We start from the raw sequence: 20,848 nt of genomic DNA, 5'->3' as shown, positions 1-20,848 counted from the left end.
GAAGCCCCGGCAGGCAATCACATAGAAGCACTTTGCGCAAGTCTTAACACGACATATTCTTGGGTACTAATTCTAACGGCAAAACCGACCCAGGCTTAAAAACGGTTGCAACGCTCTCGTGTCTCCCGCTACAGCCATCGACAACAAAGAGTAGTAAAAGCTGCCGAGTTTATCCTTCTATAACTCTTGGAACGAACAGCTTCCATGATTGCGCCGTCGATTTGCACTTTTGAAGGCTTCAACTTGCACAATGGCTGCGGCCGAAGTTTTGGCGTTAACAGAAAGCTGGGGAGGAAGCGGACACGACTGCTCTCGAGCATCAGAAACCTCAAAGACTGTCTGGGATAAGAAGTCATTGCGGATTCAATTGACATGTATTTCCTTTGCATGGATGAATAGCAGGAACTGTTCTTTGGTATGGATTGGCTCCGCTGAATTTTGACGCTACGACTCTGGTCCCGGATCTAACTCTTTCAATTGCCTGCAGGCTTCAAGTTTGAAACAATATCCAGGCGGTCGGCCACTTTTAGTACCATCCTTTTGGTCAAGAAGGTCTAACGGGCTGCCGTCTGATTCTCCATCCTTTGATTCCGGATTTGATATATGCGATCCTGACGAGTCATCCCGCCTAGCTCGCTCACGAAACCCGGTTTACGACCATCATCTTCCTTTACAAAAACCGGACGAAAGTGCACAGAAACAAGGCAGATCTGAAAATGATCTATTATCAGACCCGGTCCTAGACGTCACTGTGGACTTTGACTCTCGGCATGGCATTATCGAGGCTAAAAAGAGGAAGCCCAGCGCCCAGAAAGCTGCTGCTCCAGCAAAAGCGTTTGAAGATAACAACGGTGGCGATAAGAAGGGGGACGGCGAAGAAAATAACAATGGCAGTGGAGACCAAGGCGGTGGAGATTGCGGGAGTGGTGGCACTGCAGGTGGTGGTGGTGATGGTTCTGGGGATGGCAATGGAGATGAAGAAAAGGACAAGGACAATGACAAGGGCAAGGACGCGCCCGGCGACGCGAAGGAGGAGGAGCCCCTGGATGATTTCATGCCGGCCAAATCCAAGAAGAAGAAGGGAAAGAACAACGCCGACGCCGAAGCAGAGGCGGCGTCGGCGACTCCTGCCATAGGCTTTGGAGCAGAGTCTTTCCAAGAAATCAAACTTGGCGACGATTCTGGAGGCAAATTGGACATCAATTTTGGCTCTACTGACACAAAAGACAATTTTGGAGCATGGGGCACAAAATGGAATACAGGCGGCAGTAATTGGGATTGGTCTGGCACAGGCGGCGGCGACGCCGGAGCTGCGACCGCCGACAAAAAGAACGAGCTTGACCCTAATCCGTGGAATAACAAAGGCACAAAAGCCAAAAATGGCAAAACTACGTTTTCTTTTGGGTCCATGGATAAACCCGAGGCTGAAACGGGCGAGCAAGGCACACCTGAGCCCAAAGACGACGATCTCGGCTTTGCAGTCGCCGGCGCTGGCAAAAAAAATAAGAAAAAGAAGGGGACCAGCATTTGGGGCCCAGTTTCTAATGAAGAGCCAAAGGACGCGGTAGACGACGCTGATGCTGGCACACCATCGGATCCTTGGGGCTGGACGTCCACCAAAACAAAAGCAAAGAAAGAAGAGCCCGAGCCCGAAGCGGAACCGGAACCGGAAATGGAATCAACTTCTCCCGCACCAGCGGCGGATGACTGGATGGCTTCTCTTTCGAAAGGCAAGAAAAAGAAGAAAGGAGCTGCCGCTGCTCTTGTTGAAGAAGAGCCCCCCAAGCCAAATCCCGAACCCTCAAAGAAAGATGACGCTGGTGATATCTGGGACACCTGGGGTACCGGGAAGAAGGACAAGAAGAAAAAGAATGAAGAAGCACCAGTTCCGCCGCCTGAGCCAGAACCTACGGCTGATGCTGATGTCTGGGGCGCTACAGCTACCAAAAAGGGCAAGAAGAAAGGTAAAGCAGCCGTCGAACCAGAGCCGGAGCCGGAGCCTGCTAAGGAACCTGACCCGGAACCTGAAGCTGAACCCGAGTCTGCAAAGAAGGATGAAGATAGCTGGGGTATCGCGACGGCCAAGTCTAGCAAAAAAGATAAAAAGAAGAAGAAGGCCACGATGTGGGATGATGCCGAGCCAGATGCGGCGGCCGCCGTGCCTGAGCCTCCGCCAGAGGAGCCCCCAAACGACAAGGAAGAAACCGACGATATCTGGGGCGTGACTGGCAGCTCGAAGAAAAAGAAAAAGAAGGGCAAGGGCTCAGACCCAGACCCAGACCCCGAGCCCGAGCCTGAGCTCGAGCCTGAGCCTGAGCCTGAGTTCGAATCCATACCTGAACCTGAGTCAGAGAAGAAGAAAACTGAAGACGTCTGGGGTGCAGTCTCCTCCTCGAAAAAGGATAAAAAGAAGAAGAAGAAAGGGGCGACTGAGGAGACCATCATAACAGAACCAGAGCCTGAGACGGAACCGGCGCCGGAAGCTGAGGCAGAAAAGAAGTCAGATGACAATTTTTGGGACAGCCTGTCTAAAAAAGAGCAGAAGAAGAAGAAGAAGGGTGCTGTCGAGGAGCTGAAAGAGGCCGCTCCCGTAGAGTCAGAGCAACCTGTCGACGATGGATGGGGCGCTTGGGGCGGGAGTTCCAAAAAAGACAAGAAGGAAGACCTCAAGGAAACCCCCATGAAGGATGACATTTGGGGCTTCGGATCTAGCTCTAAATCAGACAAGAAGAAAAAGAAGGGTGCTACCGATATGGGCGACACGGACAAAACGGCCTCCAACGAAGAACCCTCCAAGGGTGCTGCGGAAGCGATTGGCGATGAAGATTTCTTTAGCTCCTGGGGGACCGGCAAAAAAGAAAAGAAGAAAAAAGGATCCGATGACGCATCTTTGAAGCCCGACAGCATCGAGGAACCCATGGACGACGCCTGGGGCGCCATCTCCAAAAAGGACACAAAAAAGAAGGGCAAAACGAAAGACGATCCCGTGGAAGTTAAGGAAGACACAACTGGTGAGACAGTCCAACCCGATGCGGTAGAGGAGACCAAGGACAGCAAGGTTGATGATGATGGCGACTGGGCCTGGTCATCATCTACCAAAAAAATATCAAAATCATGCAAGGATACCTGCAAGGATACCTTGGCTGACCCCCCCCCTCCCGCGCCCACCCCCCCTTCCATGGACTTTACTGAACCTGAAGATCAAACAGGACAAGCCGATACCGATTCATGGGGTGACTTGACTACGTCTAAATCGAAGTCTAAATCCAAAGACAAAGAAGCAGAGAAGGAAAAGGGCAAGTCGAAGATAGAAAAGGAACCAAAGCTGAGTGAGAAGGAACTTAAGAAACTTGAGAAGGAAAAGAAGAAGGCCGAGAAAGCCGAAAAGGAACGTCTGGAGCAAGAAGTTAAGGAGGCTGCTGAACGGGAGGCTGAAGAACTTGCGGCTAAGGAGGCAGAAGAGAGTGCAAGGCTCGAAAGGGAAGAAAATGCTCGAATCGCCTCAGAAGAAGCTGCAATTGTCCAAGAGGAGGAAGAGCTTGCCTCTCTAGAGAAGAAGAAAGCGAGTAAAGGCAAGCTAAGCAAGAAGGACACGGAGAGGTACAATCGCTTGAAAGAGAAGATTGACAGGCGAGCAGAGGAAAAGGCTACCCAGGACGCTGAAGAACAGGCGGCAAAGGAGGCAGAGGAACGGGCCGCAAAGGAAGCTGAAGATCAGGCTGCACGGGAAGCGGAGGATGATTGCGCGAGAGAAGCCGAGGAAGCTGCCAAGAAGTCCTCCAAGAAGAGCTCCAAAACGAAGGAGACGGACAAGAAAAAGGACAAGAAATCCTCCAAAGGGCCGGAACCAGAGCCAGAGCCGGAACCCGAGTTGAAGCCGGAGGAGGTGGAAGAGCTTCTGTCTCCAAAGGTAACGAATGATGCCTTCAGTTTCTGGGGGGTAGCCGGGTCCAAGAAATCTAAGAAAGGTTCGTTCACCTAATCTCTCGGAACGAGCCCTAACGAGGTCTCTGCTTACTCATCCCTCAGTTGTAGAAGACGCGGCCAATGGCAAAGCTACGACCTCAGCGACTGAGGCTATTTCAAAAGGGGCGCCGTCGCGAAAAGCTCTTGGTGGAAAGATTGCAGACAAGCTCAAGACGTTCGAAGCTGCACAAGAAGAGCCCCTGGCAGATCCTGTTCCTCGTCCTCCATCCGCGCCGCCAACCCCCCCCAAGCAAGAGTCGAGCTCCAAGTCCAAGAAAAAATCCAGGGAGACAGAAGAGGCTGAACATCAGAGTTCGTCTTCAAAGAAGAGTCACAAGTCTTCCGAATTGCCTGGAAGCTTCCCAGCTGACGATGACGAAGATGACATAGTTGCAATCGTCGACGTGGCGCCAAAAGACAAGTCAAAGAAGAGCAAAAAGAGCAAGGCAAAAGACGAAGCGACGCCTCGGCCCCCGCCCCCGCCCCCGCCTGTACCTGATGCTCTTTTGACTCCTCCATCCGAACCGAAATCATTCAAAAAAGATCGACACAAGATCAATGGCGACGGTGTTTCGTGGGCAAAGTGGAGCGCGGCGCCAGCAACAATGCAAAAGGAGGAAATAAAAGAGGATAGAAAGGCATCCTCGTCTTCGAAATCCAAGTCTGACAAACCATCCAAACGTCCCTTTGATAAGGCCTCACCCAAGGACTCCGGCTCAGACAAGCCAGATCGCGCAGAAAGGTCAGACAAGTCGACTAGCAAGGTGCGCATGCCTGCCATGTTCAGCACGCCACCTATCTCTAGGTCCATGTCCACAAGAGATAAAGAGAGACGCGCAAGCACCAGCGGAAGGCCATCCTCGCGCAGGCATTCTGTGGATGCCCACGGTCTGGCGTCGGCCCCGCCAGAGAATGTAACCGATATGTCATCAAAGGCTGCCAAGGTATTGGGCATTGATAAGTCAAGCAGCAAGAAGAGGTCTCGAAGACGTCCTGAAGGCGATGATTTCGTTATGACTGGAGCTCTGGACGTCGATGCAAGTGCGGCAAAACGCGGCAAACCCCGATCTAGGAGGTTACCAGAGGACGATGCGGTTATGGTTGATCCCGGCGTCCCATCTGACGCCTCATTGAAGCGAGGGGCGTCAGTATCCAAGAAGTACGGATTTGCTAGTTTTTTCGGCGGATTAATGACTCCGAAATCAGCGAGGATGGATGCCAGCGCCGAGGCCGAAGCAGAAGTGGGCGAAACGGCACGCGACGCTCGTACTTCGGCCCGCAAGTCGCGACGGAACGAGAGAGAACACAATGACAAAGCAAGTGACGAGCCTCGACGTGAAAGACGAAGGAAGCGTGAAGAAGACACCGAGCTTCGTAAAGGCGACGATAGGGATGCTAGAAGAGCTGAACGCCGCGCCGCACGCCGTGAAGCAGACGAGCAGCGTGTCCAGGAAGAGCGAGAGGCTAGGAGAGCCGAGCGGCGCCGTATGCGCAAAGAAAGTGAAGCCGCTGCCCCTGCGGCAGAGAGAGATGCCCATGAAGCACGAAGGAGCTCTAAGAAAGACCGCCTCCGCTCTGAACATGTTGATGCAACAGCGGAAGACAACCTTGAGCGTCAACGTAGACGAGAACGTCGTGCCGCCCGTGCTGCTGCCGAGGGACTTGACGGCTATAAAAGGAAGAGTAGTCGACGACACGTCGAGGCATCCGGCGACGAACAGACATATCCGCGCAAGGACCGCAGACAAGAGAACAACAAAAAAGGCACAGCCTGGCCACACTCTGGAACGTCGTCCTGGGTAAAGGAGCACTCGGACGCGCCGCCACCACCCGATGACAGTAACCCAACTGATGAAGACAGAGCCCGGCGTGAAGCCCGGGGCGCTCGACACAGGACTAGACTCGGTGACATGGCGGCTAATGAGATGGATGACCGACGTCGACGTCGCGCAAGGCGCGAAGGACGAGAGCGAGACAGGCGTGTCACTGGCTCGGAAGGCAGTGACGAGCGACAAGACAGCCGAAGGGATCCGGTTTTGGTTGACTCTACCCCTCGAACAAGTTGGTGGAGGAAGTTCACTGGATAGAATTTCGTTTGCAAGGCGTTTGTGAGCAAGCAAGCACAGTTATACAGGCTTCTTTTCTTATTTTGTCAACCTTTGTGTCGATGATCAGGAGAGGTTACGGAGCGCCTGCGTCGACACCTGAGAGAGTATGTTTGCTACATGCCTAGTCGCAAGGCAATTGCATCGTTGGCGGCTCACTTCCCTCCCAGCAGGATCTGGGATCTTCAGACACCCACGCTTGATTGGGGTACAAGGCTACGGTTTCTCGGTTGCTGCGAGTATGTATATTGGCACGATGATCCCCTACCCCTCCCTTCCCCTGGCAAACGACGGAGATGCTTTGCCGATGGCTAGATGTCGATTGTAGCAATGACAGAAGTTGATATGATGCTTCGTCTTGTCACAATGGTCATATACAGATCCGTAACTTCTGCAAGTACCGAGGTACGCGACAGAATATGCGCGATTCCAAATGTCGTTAAGGTGACGTGAAGTGAAAGTGCGTTCTGGCGCCCGCAACGGGTCCTCGTCGAAGCCTACCAGCTAAATGTCGGGTTGCAGTACCCATCTTTGCATCAACGCACAAACTCAAGCACCATGCCAAGCAAGAGTCGAAGTTGCTGTCGGGTCTTGGTACGGAGGGAGCACCAAGTACGCATATCTGGCCTCTCTAGAAAAGAGGCGCGCAGGTGCCTAAAACGGCATAGTTGCTAATGCTTGATTTAATTCTACCTTATTTCTTCATCAAGAATTAGCGTCATCGATTGACTCAAATCTGGCTACAACGATTGACTAACATGGACTTTCTTCTTCCACCAAGGTAGGCCTAATACAGGGCCTAAATAACACCCCAACAGTGGGGCTTTTTAATTGAGGACAGATGATAACAATACATTGAGGCCTTTAATATGCACTTTATAAAGCGTTTTGTGACATGTTTCTGTTAAAATACTCGAAGGTGTAGTTTCAATAGTTGTCAATTCCTCAGCCCACAACATTTAGGTTGGGGGATATCCTCAGTATAAATGTATTTTCAGCTCTTGTATAGCTCTCCCCAATATTGTTCACTCGAAATTACTCGCTTATTCCAACAGTCTTCATGACAATTTGCAAGCCGAAGGAACAGTTCATTGTACATTTTACATGTTGCACCCTACCCTATATATAATGAGCTTAAAAAGTGGAGTGAAACTACTACCCCCACCTTTTCTTGGCCGCGTTTGTACGGACAAGGAAATTTGAGGTTGAATCACACTCTTCAGTTAGTATGGCAATCTCTCTATACTACTCGACCTGACCTGACAATACGATGCATATGGCCACTGAGGTATCAAAAAGGCCATAGCCTAGTCTCACCCTCCTTCTCCGTCGTCCTTGGTGACAGGACTGCACGTACGTAGCGCATCGAAAAAAAAAAAAAAACGACAAGAGCCTCGCCATGGCCGTCCCAGGAAAGCAGTCAAGATGGGGCTCGTTCCTCTCACAGGCTGTTGCAGGTGTTGAATCGAGGCTGGACAACATATTGGCCGATCCCGAGGATGCCCCGGCCCAAGACGCATCTACTGCTTCTGCTGCCCTCCCTGCCGGCCCTGCCGACCCTGCGTCTGCCGACCCAAAAAGCACAAAGCAGCAACAAGCATCGCAACGGTTAGCACCCCTTGCCAGGTCAAGCCCTAGTAAGTTGGACTGCTGACGGGGAGATCATACATTGGCCTGTATGCCTGAGCTGACGAGATCCGTGCCCAGGCAACTCGCGGTCTTCATCTACCAATCGTGGCAATGAACGATTGCAAGCAAGATTGGCTCAGGCCGTGTCTGGCAAGGGCACACCCAGCCGTCCCGCAAGCAAAGGACCGGCGTCTCCTCGAAGCTCAGTCGACCGAGTAAGCCGACCTTCCACAGAGCGACAATCGGCCGACCTGCCGAATGAAACCAAGACAGAGGCCGGCGCGGCTATTTCAGAATCTTATTCCGAAGTGCCACCGTCAGTCGACGATCTGTCAGAGGGTACGCCAGAAACCGTCGGGGTCTCTTCCACCGAACCGCCCGTTGCCGACGTGGACCTCCGTGAAGTCCCTGATGGAGACTCACTGTCCAACGAAGACGTCTCGCATCTTTCTAGGCAACTGGAGCCCGCTCAAGATGATACGCCAGTCCTGACGGCACCGGCATCATCTAATAGCGCGGAACTTGCAACACAACTAGAAGAGCTCAAAGCTCGACACCGAGACGAGGTGCAAGAATACACTGAAAGAATAGATTCACTTCAATCCAAACTCCAATACTTGTCTAGATCCACGGCGGATGCCGCCAAAATATCGGCATCATCAGCGCCGACAGGGAGCCACGAAAGAAAGCTCGCCGAGAGGGATGAAAAGATTGCTTTGCTCATGGAAGAGGGAACAAAACTGTCAACAAGTGAGCATAAGCTTAGAACTACAATCAAGAAGCTGCGTGCTCAAATAGGAGAGAATGAGAAGCAAGCAGAAGAGCTCAAAAAAGCCCGGGACAAGGCCTTGTCTGATGCGGAGACTCTCCGTGCTCGCCTCAACAGCTTCAAGGAGACCGAGAAGGACAGGGAGGAGGCCAAACGTGCTGCAGCTGCGCTGCAAAGGGAGCTTGATACACTCAGAAAGGATAGTGCGAAGAAAGACGATGCTCACCGGCGACTGGAACAGGAGTGGAAAAATAAAGCAGAGCAGGCTGAATCCATACAGTGGGAAGCCATGAATAAGGCACTGGCCGCGGAGCGTCAAAAGCAAAAGACCCTGGAGGATGCCAATTCGACCCTTCGGACTGAGAGAGATGCAGCCGTGGAGAGGGCTCGTCAGGAAGAGACCGAATGGCGTGAGAAGCTCGATCGTATTGTTGAGCGCAGCCGTAAAACCGAAGAAGAGCTCGAGATCGAGCTGCAATCAATGGAAGGCAAGTTGGAAGCCTTGAGAACTGCGGCAGAAGAAGCCTCGTCTGGCTCTGGTGGAGAGGCCCAAGTGAAGACTTTCAGACAAATCGAGACTCTGCAATCTCAATATGCGTCTGCCAGGGAGAACTGGCAAGGCATTGAGGCGTCCCTCCTTGCCAAGGCAGCAAACTTGGAAAAGGAGAGAGATGAAGCGCAGCGTCGAGAGTCAGAGATGAGAAAGAAAGCAAGGGATGCCGTAAGTGTATCATGGAGCAGACTGTACTGACGAGCCCGTGCATGCTGACTTTCCAAACAGTCCGTCCGATCAAGACATCTCGAGGAGGAGTTACGCGATGTACAGCCGTCGCTAGCCACAGTCCGTCAGGAATTGGAAGAATGTCACAGCGAGTTGACGACATTACAGGCTTTGTACAAAGATTCACAAGCTGCGCTGGAAGAAGCTCGAGCAGAGCTGGAGAAGGCGAGACAGAATACTTTTGGGAGAGAAGATCCCGTTGGAGTGGAACGACGTCAATGGTTAGATGAGGTGGCGGGAGCAACATCGAAAGGTCAACAGAGCCGACCTGACTCACCACTTCTCTCCGCCCCGAGAACGTTCAGCTCCGACCTGACGGGACTAGGCGTCTTGAGCAAACCACGGAGACCTCATGCGCCTGGCAGCATACCAGAAAGCCTGACGGAGACCATGTTACCGGTCAGACGTGTTTCGGGACAGCAAACGCTCCGAACCAGAGAATCGTCATATACCGGATCTGCCCCGATGCCTACGCCGTTCTCGCCGTTCGAGTCGTCGAGCGAACCCCCACAACTCCCATCGCCTCCTGCCCCTGAGGGAGAAAACGCAGTGTCGGACACAATGCCTTCCTCGCCTCGTCAGATGGCGCAGGACATGGTCTCCGTATCAACAGTGGCCGCAGGGCCGTCAGTTCAACTAGTTGAGAGAATGAGCGCCGCCATCAGAAGACTAGAGGCAGAAAAGGTCACGGCAAAGGAAGAAATGGCGAGAATTTGCAGTCAGAGAGATGAGGCCAGAATGGACATGGTCAGTCTCATGAAGGAGCTAGAGGAAAAGAAGACAGTCGCCGCCAAGGTGCAACAGCTGGAAGAGGAAATATCGCATATTGACTCGAGATATCAAACAACACTAGAGATGCTGGGTGAGAAAAGCGAACTTGTGGAAGAGCTGAGGGCCGATGTTGAGGATGTCAAGGCAATGTATCGTGAACTCGTTGAGCGAACAGTGAAATGATGCGTCAAATGTTCGCAAATTATGGGAGGTATAGGCGCTTTTTTCTTCTCTTTGGGAGTACAGGATTGGTCCCTTCTACCTTCTCATCCACCGTATCTACGGACCTAAGTCGATTCCTTCTCGCTCGGCGGCTTGTACAATGTAGCGGCGAACCTGTGACTGGTGTTAACAAATCGTGGGATCACTGAGTAGAATTATTAGTGTATATATATGCATGCCTCTTTGTCTGGTGCCAAATCCAGAGCCAAAACATCATCCGAGTTCTTCAATGTGAAATCAGCTCCTTCTTTGAGCAAGGCAATGGCGACGTCGCCTGTTACATCAATCAGCACCAGCTTGAGAATATTCCCGAGGGCGTGTGTAACTACCATGTCCCTCAGCGATGGCGTGATGCAGAGGGGTGTAGCCTTCGCTATCCGCAGGATTCAGCGGGCTTTTATTCTTGAGGAGCAGCAACACCATGGGCACGGAACCGACTGCCGCGGCTCGGTGGATGGGATACTGCCCACGTCGATCACGGAAGCAGGTCGAAGCAGGCGGATTTGACCCTAGCAACAGACGGGCCACGTCCATGTTCTTCTTGGATGCCACAAAGTGAAGGGCAGTCTGGTATTTCATCAGCACTTTCCATCGGAGAGACAACCTCGTCAGTAGTATCCGTTTACCGCACCTGTCCGTTGGAATCTAACCCACATGGTCAGTTTTAATTCATTTCTTACAATGATGTGTATGAACACGACTTACTCTTCTCGTTTACCTCTGCACCTTTTTGAATAAGGACTCTCAGGACGGCCTCGCTGTCGGCAACACTGGCAGAGATCATGAGAGGCGTCCAGCCGCTGTCGTCCTGCGAGTTCGGGTGTCAGGAACAAGGCTCCCGATAACACGAGGATTAGCTCATCGCACAACGTACTTGCACGTCGGGATCAAAACTCGCTTGATTAGCTAGCAGCGTGAGTATTTCCAGGTTGTTTGATGAAGCTGCCCAGTGGATGGGATATCGACCATCGTCATCCTTCTTCTTTAATAGCCTTGGGTCCGTCTACATGGCTCTATACGTTAGATCAGGCTCTAATGGACTGACGCGACGGATGGCGGCGGTGTTTTTCTTTAGCCTGTGTTTGTGGCATCCTTTCTTACTTTGAGGAGGCCTTCCGCCTTGAGGACTAATTAGTTTTGTAAGCTAGATGAAGCTGGGTGACCCCGAGTTGGTCACATACCATTTCCTTCCCTCGCGGCGGTATGAAGGGGGAACTTGTCGGTTTCTTCATTCATTATGGCTTGATCAAGGCTGAGGCGCGAACGACGTAACGCAAAGTCAGAAATTTGAGAGTGCCACAGCTTTGGACAAGCATATATGATGTGAGCCCGTGATCTGTGATGCGGGTTTACCAAACGTGCTGCTCAAGGCATCACCCATTAACGTCGGCCAAGTTTGAGGAGTGTGGCGGCGGTGGGGCAGGTCTGGCTGCGCCACGCGAGGCTGCAACTCCTCCAGGGCTTTCCGCGATATTCAAAGGTCGCGAACCGTCAACTTGCTTCCCGCTCAGACAACACCGTGCGATCGCTCCCAAGACGCATCTCCTGCCATGGAGACACCACAGCAGCCACAGGATGCTCTGAAGCTGAGCGCCCTGGCGTCTCAGAACGCCATTGTTTCGCGAAGCCTGTACATGAGGGCTGCGGACCAGCCCAGTGTTAAGCGACAGAAACTCGAAGACGTATTTGAAGATGCCGTAATGAAGCGACGATTCGAAGCCGAATACTCAAATGCCACGACGCTGCCCGCCACCCTGGCTGCCAGACACCCGTCGAGAAAGCCTGGAAAGCAAGTGGCCGCCAAACAAAAGACAGACGGTCCGGCGCGACCTGCACAGAAACTGCTCGAGGCCGGCCCGGGTTCAGGCTCTTCAGCAACCCCGGCGCCCGTCGCCAACGGCTCTCCAAACAATAATATGGCACTCTCAGCAAGAAGCCCGCATACCTTCCAGCAGGCAAAGCCCGAGTGGCATCCTCCGTGGAAGTTGATGAGGGTCATCTCTGGACACCTCGGCTGGGTGCGCAGTTTGGCAGTAGAGCCAGGGAACAAATGGTTTGCTAGCGGCGCTGGTGACAGAACCATCAAGATTTGGGATCTAGCCACGGGCTCACTGCGCCTGACTCTGACCGGGCACATCAGCACCGTCCGCGGCCTAGCAGTCTCCCCCAGGCACCCGTACCTTTTCTCGTGCGGAGAAGATAAGATGGTCAAGTGCTGGGACCTAGAAACAAATAAAGTAATCCGACACTACCACGGTCACCTCAGCGGCGTGTACACCCTCGCCCTTCACCCGACCCTCGATGTTCTCGTCACGGGAGGTCGGGACGGCGTCGCCCGAGTCTGGGACATGCGAACACGCAGCAATATTCACGTGCTGTCGGGCCACACCGGCACCGTATCAGACGTCAAGTGCCAGGAAGCGGACCCTCAAGTAATCACAGGCTCCCTCGATTCCACGGTGAGGATGTGGGATCTTGCCGCGGGCAAGACCATGGGCGTGCTCACTCACCACAAGAAGGGTGTTCGAGCGCTGGCTGTCCATCCTGCCGAGTTCACGTTTGCCAGCGGCAGCACAGGAAGCATCAAGCAGTGGAAGTGCCCCGAGGGTGCATTCATGCAGAACTTTGAAGGCCACAATGCCATCATCAACACTTTGAGCGTGAACCAGAACAATGTTTTCTTCTCAGGCGGTAAGGACGGCAGCCCACCTTTCCATGCGATTTGTGATTCCGATTCCCAGTCAACCGGTCGTCACTTGCTAATCGTTTGTGGTGAACAGGAGATAATGGGTCCATGAGCTTCTGGGACTGGAAGACAGGCCACCGCTTTCAGTCGCTGGATACCACGGCACAGCCAGGGTCTTTGGACGCGGAAGCCGGCATCATGGCCTCGACGTTTGATCGCTCTGGACTGCGTCTGATTTGTGGCGAAGCTGACAAGACAAGTATGTCTTCTCCCCCGCTGATGATATCCGCATTGCCTGGACATTGCTGATTACCGCTGCAGTTAAAATATGGAAACCGGATGACAAGGCTACCGAGGAAACTCACCCATTGCAATGGACACCATCACTAGGAAGACGCAAGTTTTAACTCATAGAGCTTCCATCCATGACAACGGACGTGGATGCGAATCATCAACATGCATGTATATATTGGCATTGACACAAGACGGCCGGCTTCGAAATACTTACAATACTATTCTCGTAGACTATACACCGAGTCCCATGGCTTTCAGTTCTCCATCGTCCCGAAGTGCCATCTTGACCTCGTCATCGGCAATAGCCAGGCGCAGCTTACTAGAACGTTCGGCTCGATGGGCTTCCAAATTTAGGAGTCCTGCTGCAACAAGATCCAGCGCAGCTGTGTGGACGTAGCTTGGCCTCCCTTGACGTCGTTGGGCCACACCTGGCGTCCCCTGAAGGCCGCTGTCTAGAATTTGTGCCATGCCGGGAAGTGCGGGCGATGAATGAGCTGTTGCTTTTTGCAATTCGTCCAAGATCTCGCCAAAAGTTGACTCTACCAAACCTGTTCTTCGAATCCTGAGAAGTACAGCCGCCATGACGAGTTTGGACATCAATGGAAGTCCTCTCAGGTGTTGTTGCACTGGGCTTGTCGTCGCTTCGTTTATGGCCTTCTTGATAGTCGCGATGGTGACCTTTCCACGGCGAGTCAAGTCTTGTGTGCCGTTTTTGCTCGGCGTCATCGGGTCACCCTGCGCATCGCCTTCTGCAATTTCCACGGCTCGGCGGCAGATATCCAGGGCTCTCCTGGCATCGCCACTCACGGCGGCTACCTTTCTGCTTGCAAATTGAACAGCGTCTGCGTCCACGACGTTTCCGGGAACACCTTCCAACCGGGACTGTATAATCTTCATAAGCTGCTCGTGGGTATAACCTGGAAATGTGATACGAGTAAGACCTGGTAAAGAATCAAATTCCAAAATTAGCCATCGCGTATTATTGTGCGCTGCAACCCTTCTCCTGCCAAGCTTTAAATTATACTTACCTAGACGACTGCTGATCTTGTTACTGAGTGTTCTTTCTGGAAGATCCATGGTGTTCGCAACGGCCAGAACAATAAGACGACTATGCCGTAAAGTCGGCCAGTTGAAGAAGTTGTACATGACGGCCTGATTTTTCGTCACCAGCTGATCCAGCTCGTCCATCAACACTACGCAGGGAACACGTCGTGGGCTGGGATTATTGAACTCTCTCTCTAGCAGATCAAGTGCTTGCGATGGGCTTGCTCGTTGTCCTCGTAATGCTTCCCAGAGGAGAGAATACGACTGATGGGGGTCAGTGATCTTCATGCCATTGATCTCCACGAAGATGAAGTCATCTAATTCGTCCGACCCAACTGCATCCTCCAGTCGAGATATGACCTCGCGAACTGTAGCTGTCTTGCCTGTGCCGGGGGTGCCCGAGATGTAAATGCAATTTCCGCTACCCTCTGTAATCGCTGCTTCAAGGTGCGAATAGACGAGGGAGAACTCGCCTTCTCGACAAGGCAGGCTTGTTGGGATAGAGGAAACGTGAAGGCGGGAGCGTGCTATTTGGAATGGCGAAGACTGAACAGCGCTGGGAGAGAGCTTTCTCATTGCTAGTGGTGTGAACTCGAGCTTCTTTCCAAGTCCCCTAACGGTACTAATTAGTGTCGATAGGACCAGGGGAAAGAAAGGCAGTGGTGTGTACCTCTTTTGTGAGCGAGACCCTGGCTCTGCATGACCACGTTTGGACTGCGGTGTCGTGACAACAGATCGGGAACCTTTAGTAGGGGTTTGTGGAGGCATATATGCTGTGTCTTGTGACGATTGCTCGCGAGCTTTCCGTCGACCCCGAACTGCCTTTGTGTTCTTCTCGACAAAGTCTATCAATTTGAAAATGTCACCAGCACTCGAATACATCTCTTCCCAAATGAACTCTTCCGTGTAAGTTGCCGTTCTCGTGTTGCAACCTCGACGACAAACAAACGTCTTCCCATAGTCTTTCGACTGACGGGGTACTCTTCCGGCAGGGTATTTTGACAGGAAGGCTTCCAGTGACATAACTTTTGCCTTTCCATTGATTGATGCCAGGGGATTGATATCCCACGACGGGGATATGTAAAGCTCGTTCTAATAGGGCTGGTTAGTGCATTACGCCAGTGACAGCTCCTGACAGACAGGAAGCAAACCCACCTGATAGAAATCGGTTCGCTTTTTATCCCTGTTGCGAATTTCCTTCTCTGTTGAAAACCACATAAAGTTGGCGGCCTTGTCCCCTTCCCCGTCGTCCTCTACAAACTCGCAAATGATTCCTACCCAAGCCTCATTGGAGCCATCAGCTTTCAGCAAGACCGTGTCACCTATCTGACATTCAAATTTGCCCATTCGAGCTCCAACAATTTTGGTCCCCGAGACTTTTCGCCTCTTTCGGTCGTTTTGTGCATCATGGTTCGCTCGCTCCCGGTCCTCGACGTTGTAAATCCATTCCCAGGGTATATCATCGCTGCCCAGCTCGTCGTCCGAATCCTCGCGGCTGATACCGGGCGGAAGCTTCCTTTTCCTAAAAGTAGGCTCGGGGACAATTTTAATGACGCTATGTGGCGCCATGTTGATTTGCTATGTCTGGTAGTGATGAAGGATCATTTTTCTGGCCCATTAACGCGTCGAGAGACGCGACGAAGTAGCAGCGAATGGTTGTAATGTAGCCTGGCGCCCCACCCAACCACCGTCGTTGCTCCCAATCGGAGCTGGGCGGGATCGGATGCAACGTCTTCTGGTTCGACGAGGTTATCATTCCCTTTTGCTCATCGTCTCTGCCGTGCTTTTCTCTCTTTTCCTTTTTCTATTTTTGAGATTGGAACAAGAGGGCAAAATTCTTTGGGGCCATAATACCGATTGGCATAAACGACATCATTGTGCAGCAAAAATATTGTCGAATACATTGGGTCACCAGCTCATGTATGTCTGTATACGGAGCAGAGGATATCGGGTAACCCAGCGATATACTTGGTCCGGATTTTACTAGAGCACGGTGACTTGGCCGACTGTACATCTGAAAAGCGCGTTGTTTGATAGTTGCCATTGCGTTATGCTGAGCTGATCGACATCTTACCTGCCAGCCGACTGCCACCTGCCACGCACTTGCTGGGCACCTGCCGTTTGCAGTTTAAATCTTGCCTCCGACTCGTTTGTCCAAAAACTCACTCTTTTCAGTTTAATAAATTCTGCCAAAGACACACGCACGAGCACAACGCATGAGACACAACGACATCTCCTAGGTCATGAAGACTCGGCAAAGAAGCCCTCGCAAACCTCGAGGCGCGGCACCCGCTGACTCCCATTCGGAGCAAGAGGTAACAAAGGTGAAAAGATTTGCCGCGGCGTCAAGTGTTCGTAGTGCCAGGTTCTACATAGACGATGAACGCAGGAAAACAGACACCACTACTGGGGCACAGTATCTGGATCCACCGCCTGAAGGTGAGAACCTGCTAGAGGTATGTAGAATGGGTCGTTGACTTAGCCCTTAGACGCTTACATCGCTCTAGGCAGTCCTCGTGATTCCTAAAGGGCATATGCTTCTTCAAGAGTTGTCCGATACCTCTTTACTCGATACTATCAAGACGGAGAAGGAGGTCTGGATCAAACAGGACAAGCATAACGTTCTGCATATTTACAGCCGCACAATGTGGTGTCTACAGGAGGGATTCAAAGCTGTCAACTGGGCTCTTCATGATTTGAGCCTGGCGAGACAGAATGTGTCTACTCGATTCTTGGTCCAGAAACCCATAAATGCTGGTGCAGACGGTCTCATCACCGTCAATCTGGATTGTCGTCCTCGAGTACAACAACGTCAAAGGACGCTGACCGGGACCGCAGAGGTGGCTGCCAACGTCCTAAAGCAGCTCGGTTCGAATTTTTCGTCTTCTATGAACACGCTTCGGACCATTGAACGGCCGCTTCGTATGCATGTAGCCTTTGGGCAAGTTGTCATTCGATCCCGGAAGAGAGGGGTAGGAAACACCATGCCATACTCCGATTTTACACAGATGGCTCTGCAATATGGAACTAAAGGTGGAGCTGAGCTAGATATGAGGTGACCATCTCTGAAATTTCCTACACGCTGCTGTCGTTTGTTAACACGAAGCTAGAATGCCAGATTTCAACCAGACCTCAAAATTGATCTCACACCTCTTGGACCCTGAAACAAGCATCTACCATCGCATAGAATGCGTTACTTACAATGACAGCATTCGTATCAAGATCAAAGACCAAATCCTCACAGCTGATGTAGCATATATGCAAAACGGACAGCCGAGCCTGACCAACTCCCGCTTGGTGGTATCAGAAGAGTGGCCACCTCTTAGGTGGATCACAGTAGCTCCAGACAGGTAAATTCGATATGGAGACTTTTACTTGGACATTTAAGATAAACAGGAAACAGGCTGACTAGCCGTAATAGAAAATATGACTGGGCTCTCCAGGTCGACAGCAACTTGCAAGTTCAACCCATACCTGAGCATGTCGAACGTTTGCTCAGAGACCTTGTGATCTGCACCGAAAAACCAGAGACTTGTGACCCGCGAGACCTCGATCACAGATGTTTGAACATCAATGTCAAGGGTCCTGCGAAATGGACTGGCAAGCTGGGTGAGGTTCGTACAAAATTGTCAGCTTTGATACCCTTTCGCGATACGCCATTCGTGATAGAGATAAGCAGGAATCATATATGGAGAGATGTGAATACGAATGAGGCTCTTCATTCGTGGACGGAAATCCAAATGCTTGGTCGTCACTGGGAGGACAGCCTCAACTACAAAAAAAAGCACGAGTCGAAGAAGGACTGGGGCCTTCACCAGTGCAATATCTGGGCAGGCTCGGAAATGACTGCAGAAGACCAGTTCGCAGGTTTTATTTGCCATGTTTTAGAGGTATTATCTGCGCTGGAAGGGTCAGACGTTGATGACATAACAGAGTAGCTCAAAGACAGCCAAGAGAGGCCAATTCCAACAAATACTGCGGCGATTATAATGTGGATTGGCCGTTTGCTGTTTTGACAAATCGTCGATGCAAAACTCTTTCTTAATATATCGTACCACGCTCAAAAATTCGAGAATTTTACGAGGTGGCTCCTTGGGCAGCCAGAATCTTTTCCCGCAAAACTATTAAGAGAGGTGTCAACAGAGGTATGTACTGGACTGACAGAACAGAGAGCACGAAATGACGGACCTTCTTCTACCGCTCTAACATTGGCCTGTTTGCGCTGCACAATTGCTTCCAGATCTTTCAAATTGCTACCAAGCTCTTGCACTTTGTCGTCGTAAAATTGCTCCGCCGCCTTTAACTTCTAGACCGAGTAGATTAGCGCGAGGTCTTCTCCAAATTCTGCTTGTACCAACCTTCTCGATCAAGAATCCGGTTCCAACGTCAACCAAAACAGAGTTTGTATTGGTCAGCTCGCCCTTGACATACAATGAGTTGGTCAAGGGGACGAGAACCGAGTTCGAAGCTTCCACATTGTTAGCCTGCGGGGACCATCGTAGGCCAGTTTATCCGGATAATCGCACCGTCGGTTGCCACAGATCGGGCATTGACGCATCGTAGGCAGTCTTTGAATTTGTTTTGGGCTCCGTGGAGCTGTGCGTAGGACGAGGTCAGGTGCTCGAGTTCTTCGTCGAGCTGCTTCTTGACTTGCGCCAGCTGCTGTGGCTCGAGGGTGTTGAGATTGACTGCGAAGTCTGTCAGTCTTGTAGTCGGAGCTAGGAGAAGGGTGCTGCTTCACATACTGGATTCTCGTTCCCCGGCCATGTTTGTTTTCGCGCAGGTGTGTTGCCCCGTGGATGCGAGGCGAAGTTGTCACGAGGTGATGGATGTGGGTGGTAGCTGTCTGTGGTGGGGTCGGCCGAGTTGGCGGCGCAGAGGGTTCGTCCAACCGTTGTCAACCCACGTATCAAGCAGCCTCTTATTGAATCCGCGTCTCCCGTCTTGCTGGAGATCTCCTTGACATGTATTCACGCGGGTAGGTCTGCAACTTGTATGGAAATTGTACACATGTGATATATCTAAGCACATTTAAGAGTCGAGTGTCGCCCACTTCATGCCGAGTTCGCCATCTTACAACTGCGAGAGTAAGCCATTCAAATGTGCTGGCACATCCTCAACGGCAATGTTCTCCTTGGAAGCCAAGCTCCTGCATTGCACTTCGCATGTTCCGCCTTCTCTCCACGCCTTTCCGAGAACAATGGCAACAGGGTACCCAATCATGTCGGCATCCTGTATCTTCCACCCGAATGTCTCCTTGCGGTCGTCCAAAACTGCGTCGAATCCTGGCCCAGAACTGGAGCGACTGGTAAGCTTGTCGAAGAATCCCAATGTTTCAGGGGTCACGCCTGATGTTGGGATGACGACAATTTCAAATGGAGCGATGGCCCTCGGCCAATTGAGGCCTCGCTCGTCTGCTTTGTGTTCGGCCACGGCGCCAAAGATTCTAGACACACCAATTCCGTAGCACCCCATTTCCACAGGTACGGGGTCCTTGGAATTCGGAAGAATAACGGACAGCTCGAACGGTGTCGAGTAGCGGGCACCGAGGTAAAATGTGTGGCCTAGCTCCAACGCCCGGTGAATCCGAAGTGAGCCAGATTCACAACGGGGGCAATCATCCCCTTCCATCAGCCGTAGCAGATTCAACGGCTCCCCTTGTGGTAGGTCAATCACGTCTGACTGAGATAAAGGCTTGATGTCTTGAACAGAGTCCGGAATCAAAGGCAAGTTCTCCTTCACTTGGCCAAAGACAGGTTTCAACCTGAAGTCAATAACGTTGAGAATTCGAGATTGTGTGTACTTGCCGTTCTTCTTTGTAGAGGCAGCATCCTTCCAAAATTGGACGGCATCGTTAATGCTTGTATCTAGCTCTGGGATGACTTGTTTGACGGCATTTGTATTTATTTGCGCTCCGGTACTATTCTCGTCCTTGACGGGATACCAGGCGTTGATCAGTGTCGTGCGGTCTCTAGTGATACCACGCCATACTCGAATGTCTTGGCGCGTGATGGCTTGTGGTATAGACGTTTTTTGAGACTTTTTGGATGATGATGCCGTTGCAACTTCATCATTAGCAGTGTATTCACAAGAATCACATGATATGACAGTGTCTTCTCCCATGGGATGGGCCAGATGATACTCGTGGCTGTAGTCGCCGCCCATGTCGCCCGAACTTGCCTCTGCAACCAAAATGGGTATTTTCATCTCCGCAAAAAAGGCACGATATGCTTTAGAGACACATCTGTATGTGTCAATAGCTGACTCGAATGATGCGTCAAATGTGTACAAATCATTCATGATGAACTCCCGAGACCGTAGTAGTCCATGCCGGGGACGCATCTCGTCTCGGTACTTTCTGGCTGTTCCGATGGTTGGTCAATTATTCTTTCAACGGTATTCTCAGGTGCACCGACTAGTCTGATATAGACGTAATGGAAAGTCTTGGTATGACTTCAAAGAGCCAGCCACCAGTGTTGTGATCTCCTCCTCATGAGTAGGCGACAGCATGATGGGGACTTGCTTTCGATCAGTGAAACGAAAGAGCTGAGCCTGTCAATAGACGCACAGCTGACATGAGA

General features: G+C 51.7%; 8 protein-coding genes across 8 annotated transcripts; 4 read left to right on the top strand and 4 right to left on the bottom strand.

Annotated features, from left to right (window-relative positions):
• Positions 1–250: 250 nt before the first annotated feature.
• MAM_03688 (uncharacterized protein) lies at positions 251–6,053 on the top strand (the record flags this gene model as incomplete). The annotated part of the gene is made up of 3 exons (XM_040822487.1): positions 251–415; positions 488–3,968; positions 4,030–6,053. 3 exons carry the CDS (start codon positions 251–253, stop codon positions 6,051–6,053), a joined length of 5,670 nt encoding a protein of 1,889 aa, XP_040679630.1.
• A 1,417-nt stretch (positions 6,054–7,470) lies between these two features.
• MAM_03687 (TATA element modulatory factor 1 TATA binding protein) lies at positions 7,471–10,204 on the top strand (the record flags this gene model as incomplete). The annotated part of the gene is made up of 3 exons (XM_040822486.1): positions 7,471–7,708; positions 7,779–9,190; positions 9,251–10,204. The coding sequence occupies 3 exons, from the start codon at positions 7,471–7,473 to the stop codon at positions 10,202–10,204; spliced, it is 2,604 nt and encodes an 867-aa protein (XP_040679629.1).
• Positions 10,205–10,401: 197 nt separating this feature from the next.
• Positions 10,402–11,479, bottom strand: MAM_03686 (Ankyrin repeat-containing domain protein; the record flags this gene model as incomplete). The annotated part of the gene is made up of 7 exons (XM_040822485.1): positions 10,402–10,517; positions 10,573–10,810; positions 10,875–10,888; positions 10,949–11,051; positions 11,118–11,246; positions 11,345–11,370; positions 11,425–11,479. 7 exons carry the CDS (start codon positions 11,477–11,479, stop codon positions 10,402–10,404), a joined length of 681 nt encoding a protein of 226 aa, XP_040679628.1.
• Positions 11,480–11,793: 314 nt separating this feature from the next.
• MAM_03685 (WD40/YVTN repeat-like-containing domain protein) lies at positions 11,794–13,336 on the top strand (the record flags this gene model as incomplete). The annotated part of the gene is made up of 3 exons (XM_040822484.1): positions 11,794–12,934; positions 13,024–13,188; positions 13,251–13,336. 3 exons carry the CDS (start codon positions 11,794–11,796, stop codon positions 13,334–13,336), a joined length of 1,392 nt encoding a protein of 463 aa, XP_040679627.1.
• A 118-nt stretch (positions 13,337–13,454) lies between these two features.
• On the bottom strand, positions 13,455–15,836 carry MAM_03684 (Origin recognition complex, subunit 1; the record flags this gene model as incomplete). The annotated part of the gene is made up of 3 exons (XM_040822483.1): positions 13,455–14,164; positions 14,252–15,359; positions 15,423–15,836. The coding sequence occupies 3 exons, from the start codon at positions 15,834–15,836 to the stop codon at positions 13,455–13,457; spliced, it is 2,232 nt and encodes a 743-aa protein (XP_040679626.1).
• Positions 15,837–16,510: 674 nt separating this feature from the next.
• Positions 16,511–18,205, top strand: MAM_03683 (uncharacterized protein; the record flags this gene model as incomplete). The annotated part of the gene is made up of 4 exons (XM_040822482.1): positions 16,511–16,723; positions 16,775–17,322; positions 17,378–17,617; positions 17,689–18,205. The coding sequence occupies 4 exons, from the start codon at positions 16,511–16,513 to the stop codon at positions 18,203–18,205; spliced, it is 1,518 nt and encodes a 505-aa protein (XP_040679625.1).
• A 139-nt stretch (positions 18,206–18,344) lies between these two features.
• MAM_03682 (Byr1-binding protein Bob1) lies at positions 18,345–19,034 on the bottom strand (the record flags this gene model as incomplete). The annotated part of the gene is made up of 5 exons (XM_040822481.1): positions 18,345–18,388; positions 18,456–18,573; positions 18,626–18,735; positions 18,794–18,955; positions 19,013–19,034. The coding sequence occupies 5 exons, from the start codon at positions 19,032–19,034 to the stop codon at positions 18,345–18,347; spliced, it is 456 nt and encodes a 151-aa protein (XP_040679624.1).
• A 306-nt stretch (positions 19,035–19,340) lies between these two features.
• Positions 19,341–20,567, bottom strand: MAM_03681 (prolyl-tRNA synthetase; the record flags this gene model as incomplete). Its single annotated transcript, XM_040822480.1, has 1 exon — positions 19,341–20,567. One exon carries the CDS (start codon positions 20,565–20,567, stop codon positions 19,341–19,343), a length of 1,227 nt encoding a protein of 408 aa, XP_040679623.1.
• Between the last annotated feature and the right edge of the window lie 281 nt (positions 20,568–20,848).

The sequence above is a fragment of the Metarhizium album genome, assembly GCF_000804445.1.
Source record: "Metarhizium album ARSEF 1941 chromosome Unknown scaffold_7, whole genome shotgun sequence".
In the NCBI taxonomy this organism is placed as follows: Eukaryota; Fungi; Ascomycota; class Sordariomycetes; order Hypocreales; family Clavicipitaceae; genus Metarhizium; species Metarhizium album.
This window is presented reverse-complemented; position numbering and strand designations above follow the sequence as displayed.